This window comes from Henckelia pumila, chromosome 1, assembly GCF_033568475.1.
Source record: "Henckelia pumila isolate YLH828 chromosome 1, ASM3356847v2, whole genome shotgun sequence".
NCBI classification, from domain to species: Eukaryota; Viridiplantae; Streptophyta; class Magnoliopsida; order Lamiales; family Gesneriaceae; genus Henckelia; species Henckelia pumila.
Genome location: NC_133120.1, coordinates 60,348,139 through 60,364,302, shown reverse-complemented (window position 1 = coordinate 60,364,302; position 16,164 = coordinate 60,348,139). Strand labels below are relative to the sequence as shown.

The 16,164-nt window shown below is 34.5% G+C and overlaps 1 protein-coding gene and 1 long non-coding RNA gene across 2 annotated transcripts; both read right to left on the bottom strand.

Moving 5' to 3' along the window:
- Nucleotides 1-4,339: 4,339 nt before the first annotated feature.
- LOC140875846 (uncharacterized) lies at nt 4,340-6,828 on the bottom strand. Its single transcript, XR_012148604.1, has 2 exons — nt 6,566-6,828; nt 4,340-4,576 (listed from the first exon to the last, which is right to left on the bottom strand). It is a non-coding gene; the product is annotated as an uncharacterized lncRNA (long non-coding RNA).
- Nucleotides 6,829-12,025: 5,197 nt separating this feature from the next.
- Nucleotides 12,026-12,907, bottom strand: LOC140863215 (protein FAR1-RELATED SEQUENCE 5-like). The gene is made up of 2 exons (XM_073266494.1): nt 12,568-12,907; nt 12,026-12,435 (listed from the first exon to the last, which is right to left on the bottom strand). Exons 1-2 carry the CDS (start codon nt 12,905-12,907, stop codon nt 12,026-12,028), a joined length of 750 nt encoding a protein of 249 aa, XP_073122595.1.
- Nucleotides 12,908-16,164: the final 3,257 nt, after the last annotated feature.

Genomic DNA, 16,164 nt, shown 5'->3' with positions numbered 1-16,164 from the left:
CCAAAAATGAGACAAAGTGGATCTTACTCACATCAACATGTGGCTCTAGAACCGAAGAAAAATTTCAAGAAGTGCGAAATATAAACAATATTTGATTAAAAAGTTTAACCAAGGTGAAAATAGCAGAATACAACGTTGACTGATTTCATACGAATCCATAAATGAACAAAGGATGTGCAAAGAAATTTCGGATACTCAAAAATATTTGTTGCAATAGATACAAGCACAAATGAAAAATAAGAAAATAGTTATCGAAATAATAGTTCACATAATTGAAAGGCTCATAGTAAGTGACTCACTATTTCCCAAAATCATATTTGCCCGAATAACAAAAGAAAGCTCAAGCTATCCATAATAATATAAAACAAAGTACGTATCTCACGTCTTCGCACGAGATCGATTCATAAACTTAACTGACAAAACATACATCTATCAATTTCTAACCAAACTATTCACTTAGTTTTATCCGACTAAATTTCATCCCTAAGAGAATAAATTACTACTAGGACACAATGACTAATATCTCATAATGCACAAGTTTAATATTTTCCATCAAGCTCCTACAATCTCATAAACCCTAATAACTTCAAACAACATCCACGTACTATCCAAAACTGGAAGGAATATTAGTACACCAACTCCGTTTAACATGGAACCGCATGCTACAAAAATAAATAGTCAAATAATACACTTTAAATTATAAAAGAAGTTTTAAACAAAAATAAACACTAAACTACACACTTAATTAAATTAAACATCTAGTTTTGAAAAAAAAAATTTAAAAAAAGGTGACATCAAAATATTTAAAGTAATAAATCAATTACGACTAACATATAAAATTCATTAAAACTTACAGACTTTGAGGCGAGATTTCTCGAGTTTCTTGCAACCGATAGTAGGCACAACCCAAACCAGAACCATGCTCTGATACCAACTGTAACGACCCTAGCTCTACTTTAAATTAAACTAAATAAAAATATGGGTTTTCAAAAATTTTCGGCATGACCTCTATATTTTTATTCAAACCCGCCTGTCACAGACAGCAAACTTGAAATGCCATAGCTCCCGTTTCTCCTTCTCCGGCGAAGCACCTCCATGGCAAGCTAGTCGAGATGTTTCCTTTCTTTTGAGCTTGGTTGCGGCTCCTTTCAGCTAATAGGATCGGCTTTCATTATCTCCACCTTCTTCAAGCTCGACGAGCAGAGCAAGTTGTTTCCTCTTCGATCGAGCTCTATTCCAGCTCATTCCAGCTTCTCCTAATTTCTGGCGCAACTCAAGTTCTTGTACCTTTTTCATTTTTTTTTCTTTGCTAGGAAAGATTATGGTTTCATTTGGCCCCAAGTAGATTATTATGCATTGTGTTTGAATTTATGTTCTTGCATTTCAAATTTTCAGAAAACTCTTTTAGTGCCATGTTTGATCCTTTCTTTTGTTTTCTGTCGAGATTATTTTATTCATTCATGCTTGAGAAATCACGTTGGTTGATGAGTTATGAAATGTATATGAACTTGGAATGGTGTAGTCATTGTGGCCATGTTGCCTTCGAAAATTTCAGAATTTTGGTTAGCATGTTTAATTCGAAAACTTGTGAAATTGTTTGTGTTGATTTGGATGGTGGGTTAGGGGCTACCATGGGTGAAATTTAGCTCACATGGTAGTGTTAGGATGGGTTGAAGTTAGATTGTGAATTGGTTTAAGGAACTTTGAATTTTTGGTTGCCTTGTTGAGCTGAGTTTGAGCTGGTTTATGGGAGTTTCTAAGGGGTTTAGATGAGCTTAAATGTTTGTCTTGAACCTAGACTAGTGACTTGGATGATTGGAAGATTTATGGCTAAGTTTTGGTTGAGTTTGAAAGTGAAACGTGTGCAGAATTTTAAGAGTGTTGGGTGCTGTCCGGGAATGAACTTTTAAAATAGGTTTAGATTCTGAATTTAGGGAAGGGCTCGGGGCTGGTGGTATCATAGGATGTTAGGGAAATAACGTTTCAAGCGGAATTAATTTGGTTAAGTTTTGGTTGAGTTCTAGGAATTCAAAAAGAGAGGTGCAGATTTTTGTTAAAAACAGGGCTGTCCGGAATCATATTTTTAAAATAGGGTTTATCTCATGTTTTTGTTAAGGGCTCAAGTTTGGAAATATTCTAGGATGTTGGGAATATGTTGGTTCAAGCGGAAATCAATTCGGATAAGTTTTGGTCGAGTTTTAGATTTTTGATTGGATAGGTACATAATTTTGGATTAAATGAGGGGCTGTCCGGGATTGTGATTTTTATAAATCTTATGAATAAATTAAGAGGATGATTTTTATACTTAGTTCTAAGTATCATGGAGTCGTGGTTTCTAGAGGAATCCTTTTTGACTAAGAATCGAGCAAGTTACATATTTTACGGGCGAACCGCTCCAATTTGTCTTAAGCACGACATTATGGTTTAGTTTCCCCATCCTTTGGTTTGTTTCTCAAATCACCATCCCGATCATCCACATTTGAGTCTCTTGCATGATTATTGAGTAAATATTTTCATGTACATTACATCTACATATGCATGCTAAGTTCTTATATCAAGACAAAGAAAGTACGAAAGAAATTATTTTATGAACGAAGTGAGATGATTGTGACTATAGAAATGACGTGTATGTGTGGGGTTGGGAGACGTTTTGACCTACCTTACTAAAGGATGTGTATGTGTGGGGTTAAGATAAGTCTTGGCCTACCTTACCAAATATAGAGGTGTATGTGTGGGGTTAAGAGAAATCTTGGCCTCCCTTACCAATTACAGGGAAAATTGGGTTGGGTGTTATCTTGACCTCCTTGCGGCATAGTGTACTGCAGCCATGATCATGATCGAAACCACAGAGTCACAATGAAGGATCTAAGTTCACCATTCGCAGTTCACAGTTACAGATTTAGGTACAGTTACAGTTCACAGAATTCATATGACTATGTTTTAGTACAGTTTATGCAGTTACATTGATTATAAATGACTTAGCTATGCATATGTTATATTCTTTTTCTCTCAGTTTTGAAGTCTATTTTGTTTAAAGCAAGGGCACAAAAAAAAATTATTTTTAGTATCAGCTATTTTTTTATCTGTGTGTGCATGTATTTATGTAGTACTTGTTATTCCTCAATATTCTTGTTGGGCCCCTAGGCTCACTACATCTATTTGGTTCAGGTTTAGGCTATCAGTGAGATTGTGGGGCAGGACTATCGAGTGGACTGTTATGCGAGCACGACACATCCCTCTGACCATGTCAGTCTTCCGCAAAAGTTTATTTTAGCACTTTAAAGTCCTTCATCTTGTTAATTTAGTAAATGTAAATGTAAAGATAATATTCTTTGGAATTGTTTGTGGGCACTTATGTATCAAATTGTTAATTTTTGGATAGTTTAGAGTGTCAATATTTTTTCTCAGGTTTCGTTATTTTTTTTCTTTTCTCGGTCTAGTTTATTTAGTGTTGTTGTTTCCATTTCAAGTTTGCTGTCTGTGACAGGCGGGTTTGAATAAAAATATAGAGGTCATGCCGAAAAATTTTGAAAACCCATATTTTTATTTAGTTAAATTTAAAGTAGAGCTAGGGTCGTTACAGTTGGTATCAGAGCATGGTTCTGGTTTGGGTTGTGCCTACTGCCGCTTGCAAGAAACTCGAGAAATATCGCCTCAAAGTCTGTAAGTTTTAATGAATTTTATATGTTAGTCGTAATTGATTTATTACTTTAAATATTTTGATATCACCTTTTTTAAAAAAAAAAATTAGTTTAATATTTTCCATCAAGCTCCTACAATCTCATAAAATTATTAACACTACCTAATAACTTCAAACAACATCCGCGTACTATAAAAAAACTGGAAGAAATATTAGTACACCAACTCCGTTTAACATGGAACCGCATGCTACAAAAATAAAAAGTCAAATAATACACTTTTAATTATAAAAGAATTTTTAAACAAAAATATACACTAAACTACACACTTAATTAAATTAAACATCTAGTTTTAAAAAAAATTTTTTAAAAAAAGGTGACATCAAAATATTTAAAGTAATAAATCAATTACGACTAACATATAAAATTCATTAAAACTTACAAACTTTGAGGCTAGATTTCTCGATTTTCTTGCAACCGACAGTAGGCACAACCCAAACCAGAACCATTCTCTGATACCAACTGTAACGACCCTAGTTCTACTTTAAATTAAACTAAATAAAAATACGGGTTTTCAAAAATTTTCAGCATGACCTTTCTATTTTTATTCAAACCCGTCTGTCATAGACAGCAAACTTAAAATTCAAACAACAACACTAAATAAACTAGACCGATAAAAGAAAAAAAAATAACGAAACCTGAGAAAAAATATTGACACTCCAAACTATCCAAAAATTAACAATTTGATACATCATTGCCCACAAACAATTCCAAAGAATATTATCTTTACATTTACATTTACTAAATTAACAAGATGAAGAACTTTAAAGTGCTAAAATAAACTTTTGCGGAAGACTGGCATGGTCAGAGGGATGTGCCGTGCCCGCATCACAGTCCACTCGATAGTCCTGCCCCGCAATCTCACTGATAACCTAAACCTGCACCAAATTGATGTAGTGAGCCTAGGGGCCCAACAAGAATATGGGGGAATTATAAGTACTACATAAATACATGTACACACAGATAAAAAAATAGCTGATACTAAAAATACATTTGTTTTGTGCCCTTGCTTTAAACAAAATAGACTTCAAAACTGAGAGAACAAGAATATAACATATGCATAGCTAAGCCATTTATAATCAATGTAACTGCATACACTGTACTAAAACATAGTCATATGAATTCTGTGAACTGTAACTGTTTCTGAATCTGTAACTGTGAACTTTGAACGGTGAACTTAGATCCTTGATTGTGACTCTGTGGTTTCGATCATGATCATGGGTGCAGTGTACTATTGCCGCAAGGAGGTCAGGATAACACTCAACCCAATCTTGCCCTGTAATTGGTAAGGGAGGCCAAGATTTCTCTTAACCCCACACATACACGTATATATTTGGTAAGGTAGGCCAAGACGTCTCTCAACCCCACACATACACATCCTTTGGTAAGGTAGGTCAGAACGTCTCCCAACCATCACACATACACGTCATTTATATAGTCACAATCATCTCACTTTGTTCATAAAATATTTTCTTTAGTACTTTCTTTGTCTTGATATAAGAACTTAGCATGAATATGTAGATGTAATGTAATTGAAAATATTTACTCAATGATCATGCAAGAGACTCAAATGTGGATGACCGGGATAGTGATTTAGGAAACAAACCAAAGGATGGGGAAACTAAACCATAATGATGCGCTTAAGACAAATTGGAGCGGTTCGCCCGTAAAATATGTAACTTGCTCGATTCTTAGTCAAAAAGGATTCCACTAGAAACCACGACTCCATGACACTTAGAACTAAGTAGAAAAAGCATCCTCTTAATTTATTCCTAAGAAATCATTTTTATAAAAGTCACAATCCCGGACAGCCTCTCATTAAATTCAAAATTCTGCACTTATCCAATCAAAAATCTAAAACTTGACCAAAACTTATCCGAATTGATTTCCGCTTGAACCGACATATTCCCAACATCCTAGACTATTCCCAAACTTGAGCCCTTAACCAAAACATGAGATAAACCCTGTTTTAAAAATTCGATTCCGGACAGCCCTGTTTTTAAGAAAAATCTGCACCTCTCTTTTTGAATGCCTAAAACTCAACCGAAACTTAACCGAATTCATTCCGCTTGAAACATAGTTTCCCTAACATCCTAAGATACCACCAGCCCCGAGCCCTTCCCTAAAATCAGACTCCAACCCTGTTTTAAAAGTTCATTCCCGGACAACACCCAACACTCTTAAAATTCTGCACACGTTTCACTTTCAAACTCAACCAAAACTTAGCCATAAATCTTCCAATATTCCAATTCACTAGTCTAGGTTCAAGACAAACATTTAAGCTCATCTAAACCCCTTAGAAACTCCCATAAACCAGCTCAAACTCAGCTCAACAAGGCAACCAAACCAAACCCCAAAAATCTGGAAAATTCAAAGTTCCTTAAACCAATTCACAATCTAACTTCAACCCATGCTAACACTACCATGTGAACTACATTTCACCCATGGTAGCCCCTAACCCACCATCCAAATCAACACAAACAATTTCACAAGTTTTTGAATTAAACATGCTAACCAAAATTCTGAAATTTTCGAAGGCAACATGGCCACAATGACTACACCATTCCAAGTTCATATACATTTCAAAACTCATCAACCAACATGATTTCTCAAGCATGAATGAATAAAATAATCTCGATAGAAAACAAAAGAAAGGATCGAACAGGGCACTAAAAGAGTTTTCTGAAAATTTGAAATGCAAGCACATAATTTCAAACACAATGCATAATAATCTACTTGGGGCCAAATGAAACCATAATCTTTCCTAGCTAAGAAAAAAATCGAAAAGGAACAAGAACTTGAGTTGCGCCAGAAATGAGGAAAAGATGGAATGAGCTGGAACAGAGCTCGATTGAAGAGGAAACAACTTGCTCTGCTTGCCGAGTTGAAGCTACGCCGGAGATGGAGGGTGGTCGGCGGCGGTCGAGCTTGAAGAAGGTGGAGATGATGAAAGCCGATCCTATTAGCTGAAAGGAGCTGCAACCAAGCTCAAAATAAAGGAAACATCTCGACCAGCTTGCCATGGAGGTGCTTCGTCGGAGAAGAATGAGGAACGGGAGCTGTGGCGACAAGAAATTGAGGTTAAAATGGAAGCCGATGGGTTGATCTTGGAGAGGGGAAATGGCGTGAGTGTTGTGTGTGTTTTAGGCGTGAGAAATGAGTGGGTAATTTGGGGGCTAGGGTTATGTAATAAGTTTGAGTGTGTAGGTGTGTGTAAGTATAGATGTATGTATATAATTGTGAGTGTGTGAGTGATTGGAGAAAAAGCGCTACACACTTTTAAAAAGTGCTACTCCAATAGACAACTAAGACTATAAATTAAATTGTACTAAATAAAACACAATCTTGAAAATCCAAGAATTTAAACACTTTAAATATATCGATGTCACGGCAACGAGTAAAATATTTAACTATCAAGCAGAGCCATTTAAAATAATTTAAACAAACTAGACTAACGTTTAAAAGAAATTTAAATAAATACACAAGCGAACATAAAAATCTTTAAAATGATTTGGACAATTAAAAGGATCTAAATAAATAAGGTAGACATTTAAAATAATTTAAAATAACTAATCGCTAAACTAAGGCTATTTAAAATAAATAAGTTGTGCATTCGAAATATTTAAACAAATAAGCTAAACAGTTAAAATAATTTAAAAGAATAAACTAAACAATTAATTAAAATCATTTAAATATGAAATTTTAAACCGTTAAAATATTAAAACAATTAAATTGCATAATAAAAATTATTTTGACAAATAAACTTAAACAATTAAAAGCATTAAGTAAATATTAAATAGTTAGTAAAATAAAATCATTTGAACAAATAAATAATAAAATATTTTACTAACACATAATTCACATAAAGAATTTAAATCAATTAAACCTAAAAATAATAATCCTTATATTTATTTAATTTAATGTATGCAATTTAATAGAATGGATTTTAGGTACTACAGATTAGTTCATTTTTTTCTTTTTCTTCTTTTGAAAGAACATTGCTCATCTTCGTTTTGCATTATTGTTGTTTAAAAATTTCTGGGTGTGTTTGATTTGTTTGAATGCGATTCTGGGACATCCCTTTTGATGTTGTTTCCTCTTGAAATCAAGAGATTTTGTTTGGAATTTTTTTCATTCTTCGTTTCCTTCTGAGAAACATAAACTATTTAATTCAGTTTCCTTGTTTTCTTTGTAGTTGGGTTATATTTTTGGAATTTTTCAGGGTTTATGCTTATGTTTTGTCCACGTTTCCCAGTCAAAAGATGGAACTAGTGATCTTTTTGCAACCTTATTTAAAATTTGAGTTTAATTCCGGTTCACTACATTGATTGTGTTTGTAGAATGATTGTGTTTGTAAGTCATTATATATTATCAGATTCAATCTTATGAGAGTTTATTGAATCTTTTGCTGGAGACTTGAAAACATAGATTCTTAATATTTTGAAATGGTGTGTTTTAATTTATTTTATGTTATTGTATGATAGTTCTAATATTTTATAGATTCTAGATTATAAGATTGTTTGTGATTAATTTTTCATTCCATGGAAGAACTTACGTTGTATTCGTTGGACAAGAGCCAAGTCTTTATGACACATGGGCAGAAGCAAGTGACCAAGTTATTGGATATAGGTATGTTGTCCACGAGTCGTTCGAAAGTAGAGAGGAAGCAGAAAAAGTTTATCATGCATATATGGTGAGAAAATCTGCATCGACTACATTCCGGAATAGAAGAAACCAAAGTTCACATGCAAATTCAGGTTCAAGGACTGGAGGACCTTTCCGGACTATAGGGAACCAAAGTTCACATGCATCTTCAAGTTTAGGGACTCAAGCATCCTTCCGGACTACAGGGAACCAAAGTTCACATGCATCTTCAAGTTCAGGTACTCAAGAATCCTTTCGGACTACAGGGAACCAAAGTTCACATGCATCTTCAAGTTCAGGAACTCAAGCATCCTTCCGGACCACAGGGAACCAAAGTTTACACTAAACTTCTATTGAAAGGACTGAAGTGAATATGACGAAGTTGGAGGAAATACAACAGAACCTAGATGAAATAAAGAGGATTGTCGCTATGGTAGAAGTGAATTTGAAAGCACTAATAATTAGCAAAGATAATTAGAAATATTATTCTAAGTTGTTTCCTAGTTTGAATTTTATTATATAACTTGTTATGTTGGAAAAATTGACGCATTTCTGAAAATTTTATGGTATTGTATGACTGAATTGTTCCCCTGTTCTACTATCTATTAATTAATCTGAGAGATGGTCGATGTTATTTATCTCTTGTTTGGTTTATGTGCGCTTGTGTCTTTAGCCACATTTGTACTTGTTATCGATGGCCGATTTTTTTTCCCAATTTAAGGAATTTGCAAATGGATTCATTATCTTGTACTTATAAATTTGATTTGTGAATATTGTCTGTTGTATAAATATTTTTTTTGAGTTAAGTCTTTTTGGTTTCTTTTTGGTTTGGCCAATTGACCGCCGCCTACTTATCTTTTTTAATGTGATTTCTGTTACTTCCGGCAGAGGCTGTTTCAATGCGAGTAAATTCAATATTTTGCATTGAAGTATTATGATCCTTCGAGTTGTTTGTATTTATTTATTACTTACGTTATCTTTAGCCCAGAAATAACAGAAAATGCCCAATTCCCATAGTAGTACTGCATATGACATTCATTTGCACATCAAGTCACCGAAAAAGAACAATAAAACAACAAATCTTGGTTTACCCACGTCGCGATCATGAACTCCACTTAAAAAAACATATCACAAATCCTTAAGAAAAACGCGCAGGACATTCATTCTTCATGATGAAAAAGAAACTGCACAATGAAACAACAAATCCCGAATAATTTTCATATATTAATCGTCATCTTCACTTCAAAAACACTTGATATATATCCATCGTTTTCGAATTCAGGTGATGTATATCCATCGTTTTCTTAATTATCTCTTCAGGTTCTTGTCCAGCCTATTGGATATCCCGCAGAACAGGTTTTACAAGATCAAAATGCACTCCACCGGTAACAGAGACACGAAGGTCTAGAGAAGGCCTTAATTTTTCACTCAATGCATATATCCCTTCTATAATACAACGCGGGAGCTGGGAACTTATAGGGTCATGTTTGATGCAGAAGCTACTAATAAAAATTATGAGCCAGCATTCATCAGTAAAGGAAAAAAAAAAGAGAATACAAAACAAAAGTTAATAAAAAAGAATTAATTTAAAATTGTTGTTTCATAGGGTCCGTCCAATATACACATGAGAAGAAATAATATCTTGGATCCAACCCGGCAGATAACAGGAAAATAAGTTTTGAATAGTGCTAAGCACCCCCTGCTATGTTGCATTAGCTTTAAATCAGCAACTCAATGACATCTAACAATTAAAGACTCATAGGGGTGGCTAACCATTTCTGAGACCGTTTTAAAATGGGAATGAAATTCAATTGAGCAAAATAGTTCCAGCAAAATACAAGCAAGGCATATTGAGCATACATGTTCCAGAAATAGTTTTAACACAACAACAGTAGGGAATGGAAATAGTCAAACTAATTTTTTCCAGAAATAGTTTAAACATAAAAATAGTAGGAAACCCAAATCATCAAGTTCATGCCATGCTTTGGATTTATGCCAACCTTTTCGATTCAAATTGACAATATATTTCACCACAGAAACTTGGCATATACGGTACAAATCCAAATATGTAAACAATACCCGTTACCTTGGACAGCTTCTGATCACTCGTTGCATTTTCATCCACCGTCACTTTAATTCCGTGTTCCTGTATCGTACAAATACATGTTTCCAAAGATACAAACTTAATACACTAACTTAAAATAATGTGAACGAGTAACTTAATTTCACATAAAATACTAAACCATTTAAAATACCATCTATCGATTCAAAATCTTCTTCATCTGAACTGTCATCTTCGTTATCACTGTTTGCACTTGACCTAATAAACCAGAAATGAAAAAAAATGATTAATGGAATTTATACCTTTACAAATACAAATAAACAAAATTAATCAAGTAATACTTGCCTAGAAAATTTGGGCAATTGCGCTTGTCATGCAACACACCACGACGTCCACATCCACAACACTGTCTACCCTTCGAGGTTGCCTTCTCCTTCGATGACTTCAATCTCTTCCCATATCCCTTTGTTCTTATTACACAATGATCAATGATAGCAATGGCCCCATCCATGGATCTCCTGTTTTCACTTGCATTTCTTGATGGTATGCAAATATTCAACTCCTTTATTTTGCAGTCAATATGATCAAATTGTTCATGCAAGAATTTTGTTCCCTCTTCAGTCATAGATGCTGCATCTACTAAAGTAGAAGATCTAAAAGATAAATTCCAATGCATTTACATCAAACACCTCTCTGGATCGTCTATCACATTTTGCTCAGATAGAGAAAATAATGCTCGTACTTTTGTGCCTTGGGTCCACCGTTTGAGAATATACTTATCAGGCAAGTGGAAAACTTGGTTTGCACGAAAAAATGCTAGCATATTCCTGCATGGAATGTCGTCAAATTGAAATTTCATACAACTACAATATACATCATTTCTCTGCACGTCATGTGTAAGCACCCTTGGTTTCGATGAAGAATAACCTTGAAAATTCATTACATGATAAACCCAAAACTCGATTCCAGTAGATACTTGTTCCACATAATAGTGATGACTCTCACCTACTTCCTTTTGAAACTCCAACCATTTCGTTTTTGTATAAACTTTCACCATTTGAGTTTACATTGGTCAATTTGACATTACTTTTGGGCGCTCATTCATATCAATGTGATCTGCGACTAACTCATTGTGTATTTGGTTCCGGAGTGCCTTATTAAAACTAACAATAAAATCCATCAATGCATTCTTGTTAGAGATGTACCGTTTGAAAAAAATATGGGAACTTTCTGATCTTTGACTGCTTGAAATCCCTGCAGAGAATATATTTAGGAAATAAGTTGGCACCCACCTATGTCGCAAATCATACATCAAATTCAGTCAATCATTTTGGACCAAGCCAACATACTCCATAACCCCTTTCCATAACTCCTAAAATTCATCACTTGTTGTTGAATGTACAATGACACTCCTAATGCTTTGGTAATGGTCACGGAAAACCACATGACTCAATTTGTCTGGAAATTTGTTTAAAATGTGCCACAGACAATATCGATGCACTATTTGGGGAAAAACTTGGGTTATGGCTTTGGTTATGGCAGGATCCTGATCAGTGATGATAAATTTTGGTGCACCACTAAGCATTGCTTCTAGGAACTTACCTAGCAACCAAACAAAAGATTATGTTCTTTCGTCAATCAGAAATCCACAACCAAAGAGGATGGTCTGACTGTGATTATTAACACCTACAAAAGGTGCAAAAATCAGCCCATATTTGTTGCTGTTATATGTTGTATCAAACACCACTACATCTCCAAAGACAATTTTTGCCCTCCTTGACACAGAATCTGCCCAAAAACACCTGCTAAATATGTTGTCTGATTCAGTCTCATAATCAAAGAAAAATGTTAAACACTTGTCTTTCTCAGATTGCAAGAAATCAACAAATGTTTCAGCATCCATCCCCATGTGCTCCTCCCTTAAACTTTTATGATAGTTTCTCAAATCTATTTCTGTACAATCTACATTCTCTGGCCCTCCATATTCTATCTCAAATAATCGCATTTGTTGACAAGTTGGGATATTAGCTTCTGCAAATTGTTGACTTAGTGCTTTCTTTTATACAGAAACACTGCGATGTGAACGTAACAAATGGACTTTTGAAGGAGTAGCAAGTGGATGGTTATGGTTTTCTACGAAAGTACAGATCATCCATCCCGTACCAGTTTGTTCCTTCACAACTGAAATTTTTTCCATACATCCAGATCGAATGTCTCGACGAGCTCTATTTTGTCTTTGTTTATCACTATTTGCCTCTTTACTCCATCGAACTTCATCTGTCTGCCCTTCTTTAAAGCATACAATTTTTTTCCAAATAACTTCACTCGTCTTCTTATTTCTCTTGATATTGCTAATTCTCGCACTAAATCCAGATTCTCGTGCGTATTGGTTATAGTACAAATATGAATCCTCCAATGATTCAAATCTCATTCCAATATTTGGCTTTCGATCATCTCCAACTTGAGGGATGTATGACTGATCATCCCCATTGCTTTCTTCCATCTCTGTAAAATATGACGATCATAAATTTTAATATAATAATTTTTAATAAATTCAGAAAACAAATAATTAACAATATTACTAATAATTGATAGATACCTGACATCGTTCAATGTAAGATACTACAATTTCTAGAACGCAAACGACCCACTGTTTTAATTATTCTGAATTTTCTTATATTTGCAAAATAAAAGATATAACAAATGTGATTATAATCAAAGATAAAACCTTATAATAATAATAATAATAATAATAATAATAATAATAATAATAATAATAATAATAATAATAATAATAATAATAATAACAGTTAATATGAACTTATCTACAAATTATGAAAATGGGTAAACAACAATTTATTGAACAAACTATAAAAAACAAACAAAGATGCGCGTTGGGCCCTCACAAATGGGTAGCACCAAGGGTGCATGTTGGGCCCCAAAAATCAATGCTCGAGCTTCTTCCCAAGCATTGAGAGAATTGACCTGGGCTTTCCTCCTCGATTTCTTCTTCTTCTCGTGATGGAATCACTTCTCGAGCTTCTTCCCAAGCTTTGAGAGAATCGACCTGGGCTGGCCTCCTCGAATTCTTCTTCTCGTGACAAAGGTAGAAGTAGAAGGAGTTTCTCTGTTGCTTCCAATTTTGACTATGAAAGACCCCAAAATGTACGTGAATCACTTTTGAATTATTTTCAAAAAAATGGGATCATGGAAGAGGCAGCAGAGATTATATTATTTGGGCGGTCTGAAATCTTGAATTTTGGAGACGTGATTGGGCGGCAGCGGAGAGAAATGATGGGTGGTGGAGGGTTCTGAGCTCGCAAACTTTGGAAACGTGAGAAGAAAAAAACGGGCTTGCAATGTAATCGCCTATCTGAGAGGAAAAAGAACTCCTTAGCGACGGCGGAGATGTGGTCGTTCCATGGCGGAGATGGGCGGCATCGGGGATTCCATTTGTAGACGTGAGAAGAGCAAAAAATGGGATCGCGGCTTGTAATTGGGGATCTGAGAAAAAAAGCCTTTTAGGAGGAAAAAAAAAAAGGAAGGCCACGTGACATTTTTTAAAAAGAAATAATACACACTTGGACGCCACATAGGGTGGCGCCCAAGTTTCCCTGCACCCCTTGGGTGCAGGTGAAAGCAACTGTTATTACACATAGTCAATAAAATCCCCAGCCAACAGTTGGCTTACAGGGAATGTACTTTAACAGTATCCCACTTGTCCTATAGCCAAATGCCCCTAAAATTTAATCACATTGCCTCATGATGCTTCTCAAACAATGGAACTGTAAATGAATTCGTTAGTTGATCAGAAACGTTGTCTGCAGAGCTGACTCTCTTGACTTATATGTCACATATTTCCACAATCTCCCGGAATATGTGAAACTTCCTCATGTGCAACGACACCAGTGTTGTCGCAGCAGACCAGGACTGGATCAAATCCACTAGGAATGACTCCCAACTATTGGACAAAATTCTTGATCCAAACTGCCTCATTTTTTGCATCCGATGCAGCAATGTATTTCGCCTCAATGGTGAATCCGCTATGGTGTCTTGCTTGGAACTCTTCCAAGAGACAACACTACCATTAATTGAGCGTGAATAAAAAAAACATATAGGTTGACTTTGAATCATGCATCCACACCTGTTTGGAAATTAGAATCAGTGTAGACGTCCAGTTTTGAATTCTCCACCCCCGTAAACCATGAACAAATTATTAGTACTTCTCATGTACTTATAGTAACCTGCACCCTATTTTACAAGATTAAATGCTAAAAACATGATTATGAGATCATAATCTTAATTAACCAGGCGTTTAATCAGATCAGAATAAGAAAAAAGGACTTCGGTCATGTATTTTTGGACATTTTTCAAGAATTATGATGCGGAAAATATGGTGAAAAATTTCAAATACAGTAGTGCAGTGCATTTATCGCGTTTGCAAGTTCAATTATTCATGCATTAAATTAAATTTACTTAAAATTATAATGTCTCAACGTGCATAAAAGCTTTGAAAAAAATATGCAACCCTACAATTAACGACTGGTTCTTATAAAGGCATGCCAAAACTTCTACTTACATACCAAAACCTGAACAGGAAATTAAGATCTTACGAAACCAAACAAAACACGGTTTTAATAAAATAATCTTAGTGCGAAAAATACTTTTTAAAACGTCCGTGAAAACCAAGCACGGACTATCGTGACAAAATAAAATACATAAAAGACTATGAATCCAAAACATTGAAAACTGTCTATTCATGCATCAAACTCTCGTAAGACATAAAGAGTTGTAATTTCAAAAGCATTAAAACCAATAGTCACGAGACCGTCGCTGTAAACACTAAGTCTAAAACATAACTTTAACTACTGTCTAACTATTCATACATCCCAAAGATAATATAACCACTGGACTACGACGAAATGTAAGACTTCTCGCTTCGAACTCCAGAGGTTCGAACAACCATAGCATGTAATCCCTTTGCCTCTTGGACTTCTCAGCCTTGCTGTTGTGAAAATTTCCTCGCAAGCGTACGAGTGTCAAGTTTTAATATAGTGATTAAATCAGATATCGATCCCACAGGGAGTAAAATGAAAATATTTAGTACTTGTAATTAAAATAGTCTAAACTTTATCTAGAAAATCAAACTTTGAGAATTTTGCAATAAAATAAATAATCAGATGATTTAAAAGCACGCACACAACTTTCAGATTAAAACTCAATCAGAGAATAAAGGTCTAGAGATATAGATTTCACCTGGTTTCAACAACAATCAATCCTAATTAATTAATCTTCATGAATTCCAATCAATTAATAACCAAGAACACTTACGTATATTATTTCCCTCTCCCGAGCAACAAATAATGTTTATCAACTACAATTCAATTCCAATATTCCTATTAAGAATTTATCGCAGTGATCTAGTACAAAAAAATGTTCTCTTTAAAAGCTCTGTTAAAATCATACACTCTCCCGAGCTGTATAAATAATTAGCAGTGCATTTTCTAATGTCCTTTTCAAAATCCCCTCTCCCGAGCAATGATTTCAAATAAATATAACAAATCAATTATTGATCAGATAATTGAAAAGACAATCAATTCTAGAAAAAACAATTAATCTAGAAGAAATCCAATTCAATAAAATCAAAAATTCATGAAAGCGTCTACACCAGGTTCCATCCGACCTCTAGACTATAAAAATTAGTTCATAATAAAATTCTGAAAACAATAAATAATAAATCCAAACATGTTCAGAATTAAA

Coding starts and splice junctions, on each gene's coding strand:
- LOC140863215 (XM_073266494.1), bottom strand. CDS start 12,907: ATGGAAGAAAGCAATGGGGATGATCAGTCATACATCCCTCAAGTTGGA. Junction 12,436..12,567: donor AGTTGTGAAGGAACAAACTG/GTACGGGATGGA, acceptor AACAATTTGCAG/AAGCTAATATCCCAACTTGT.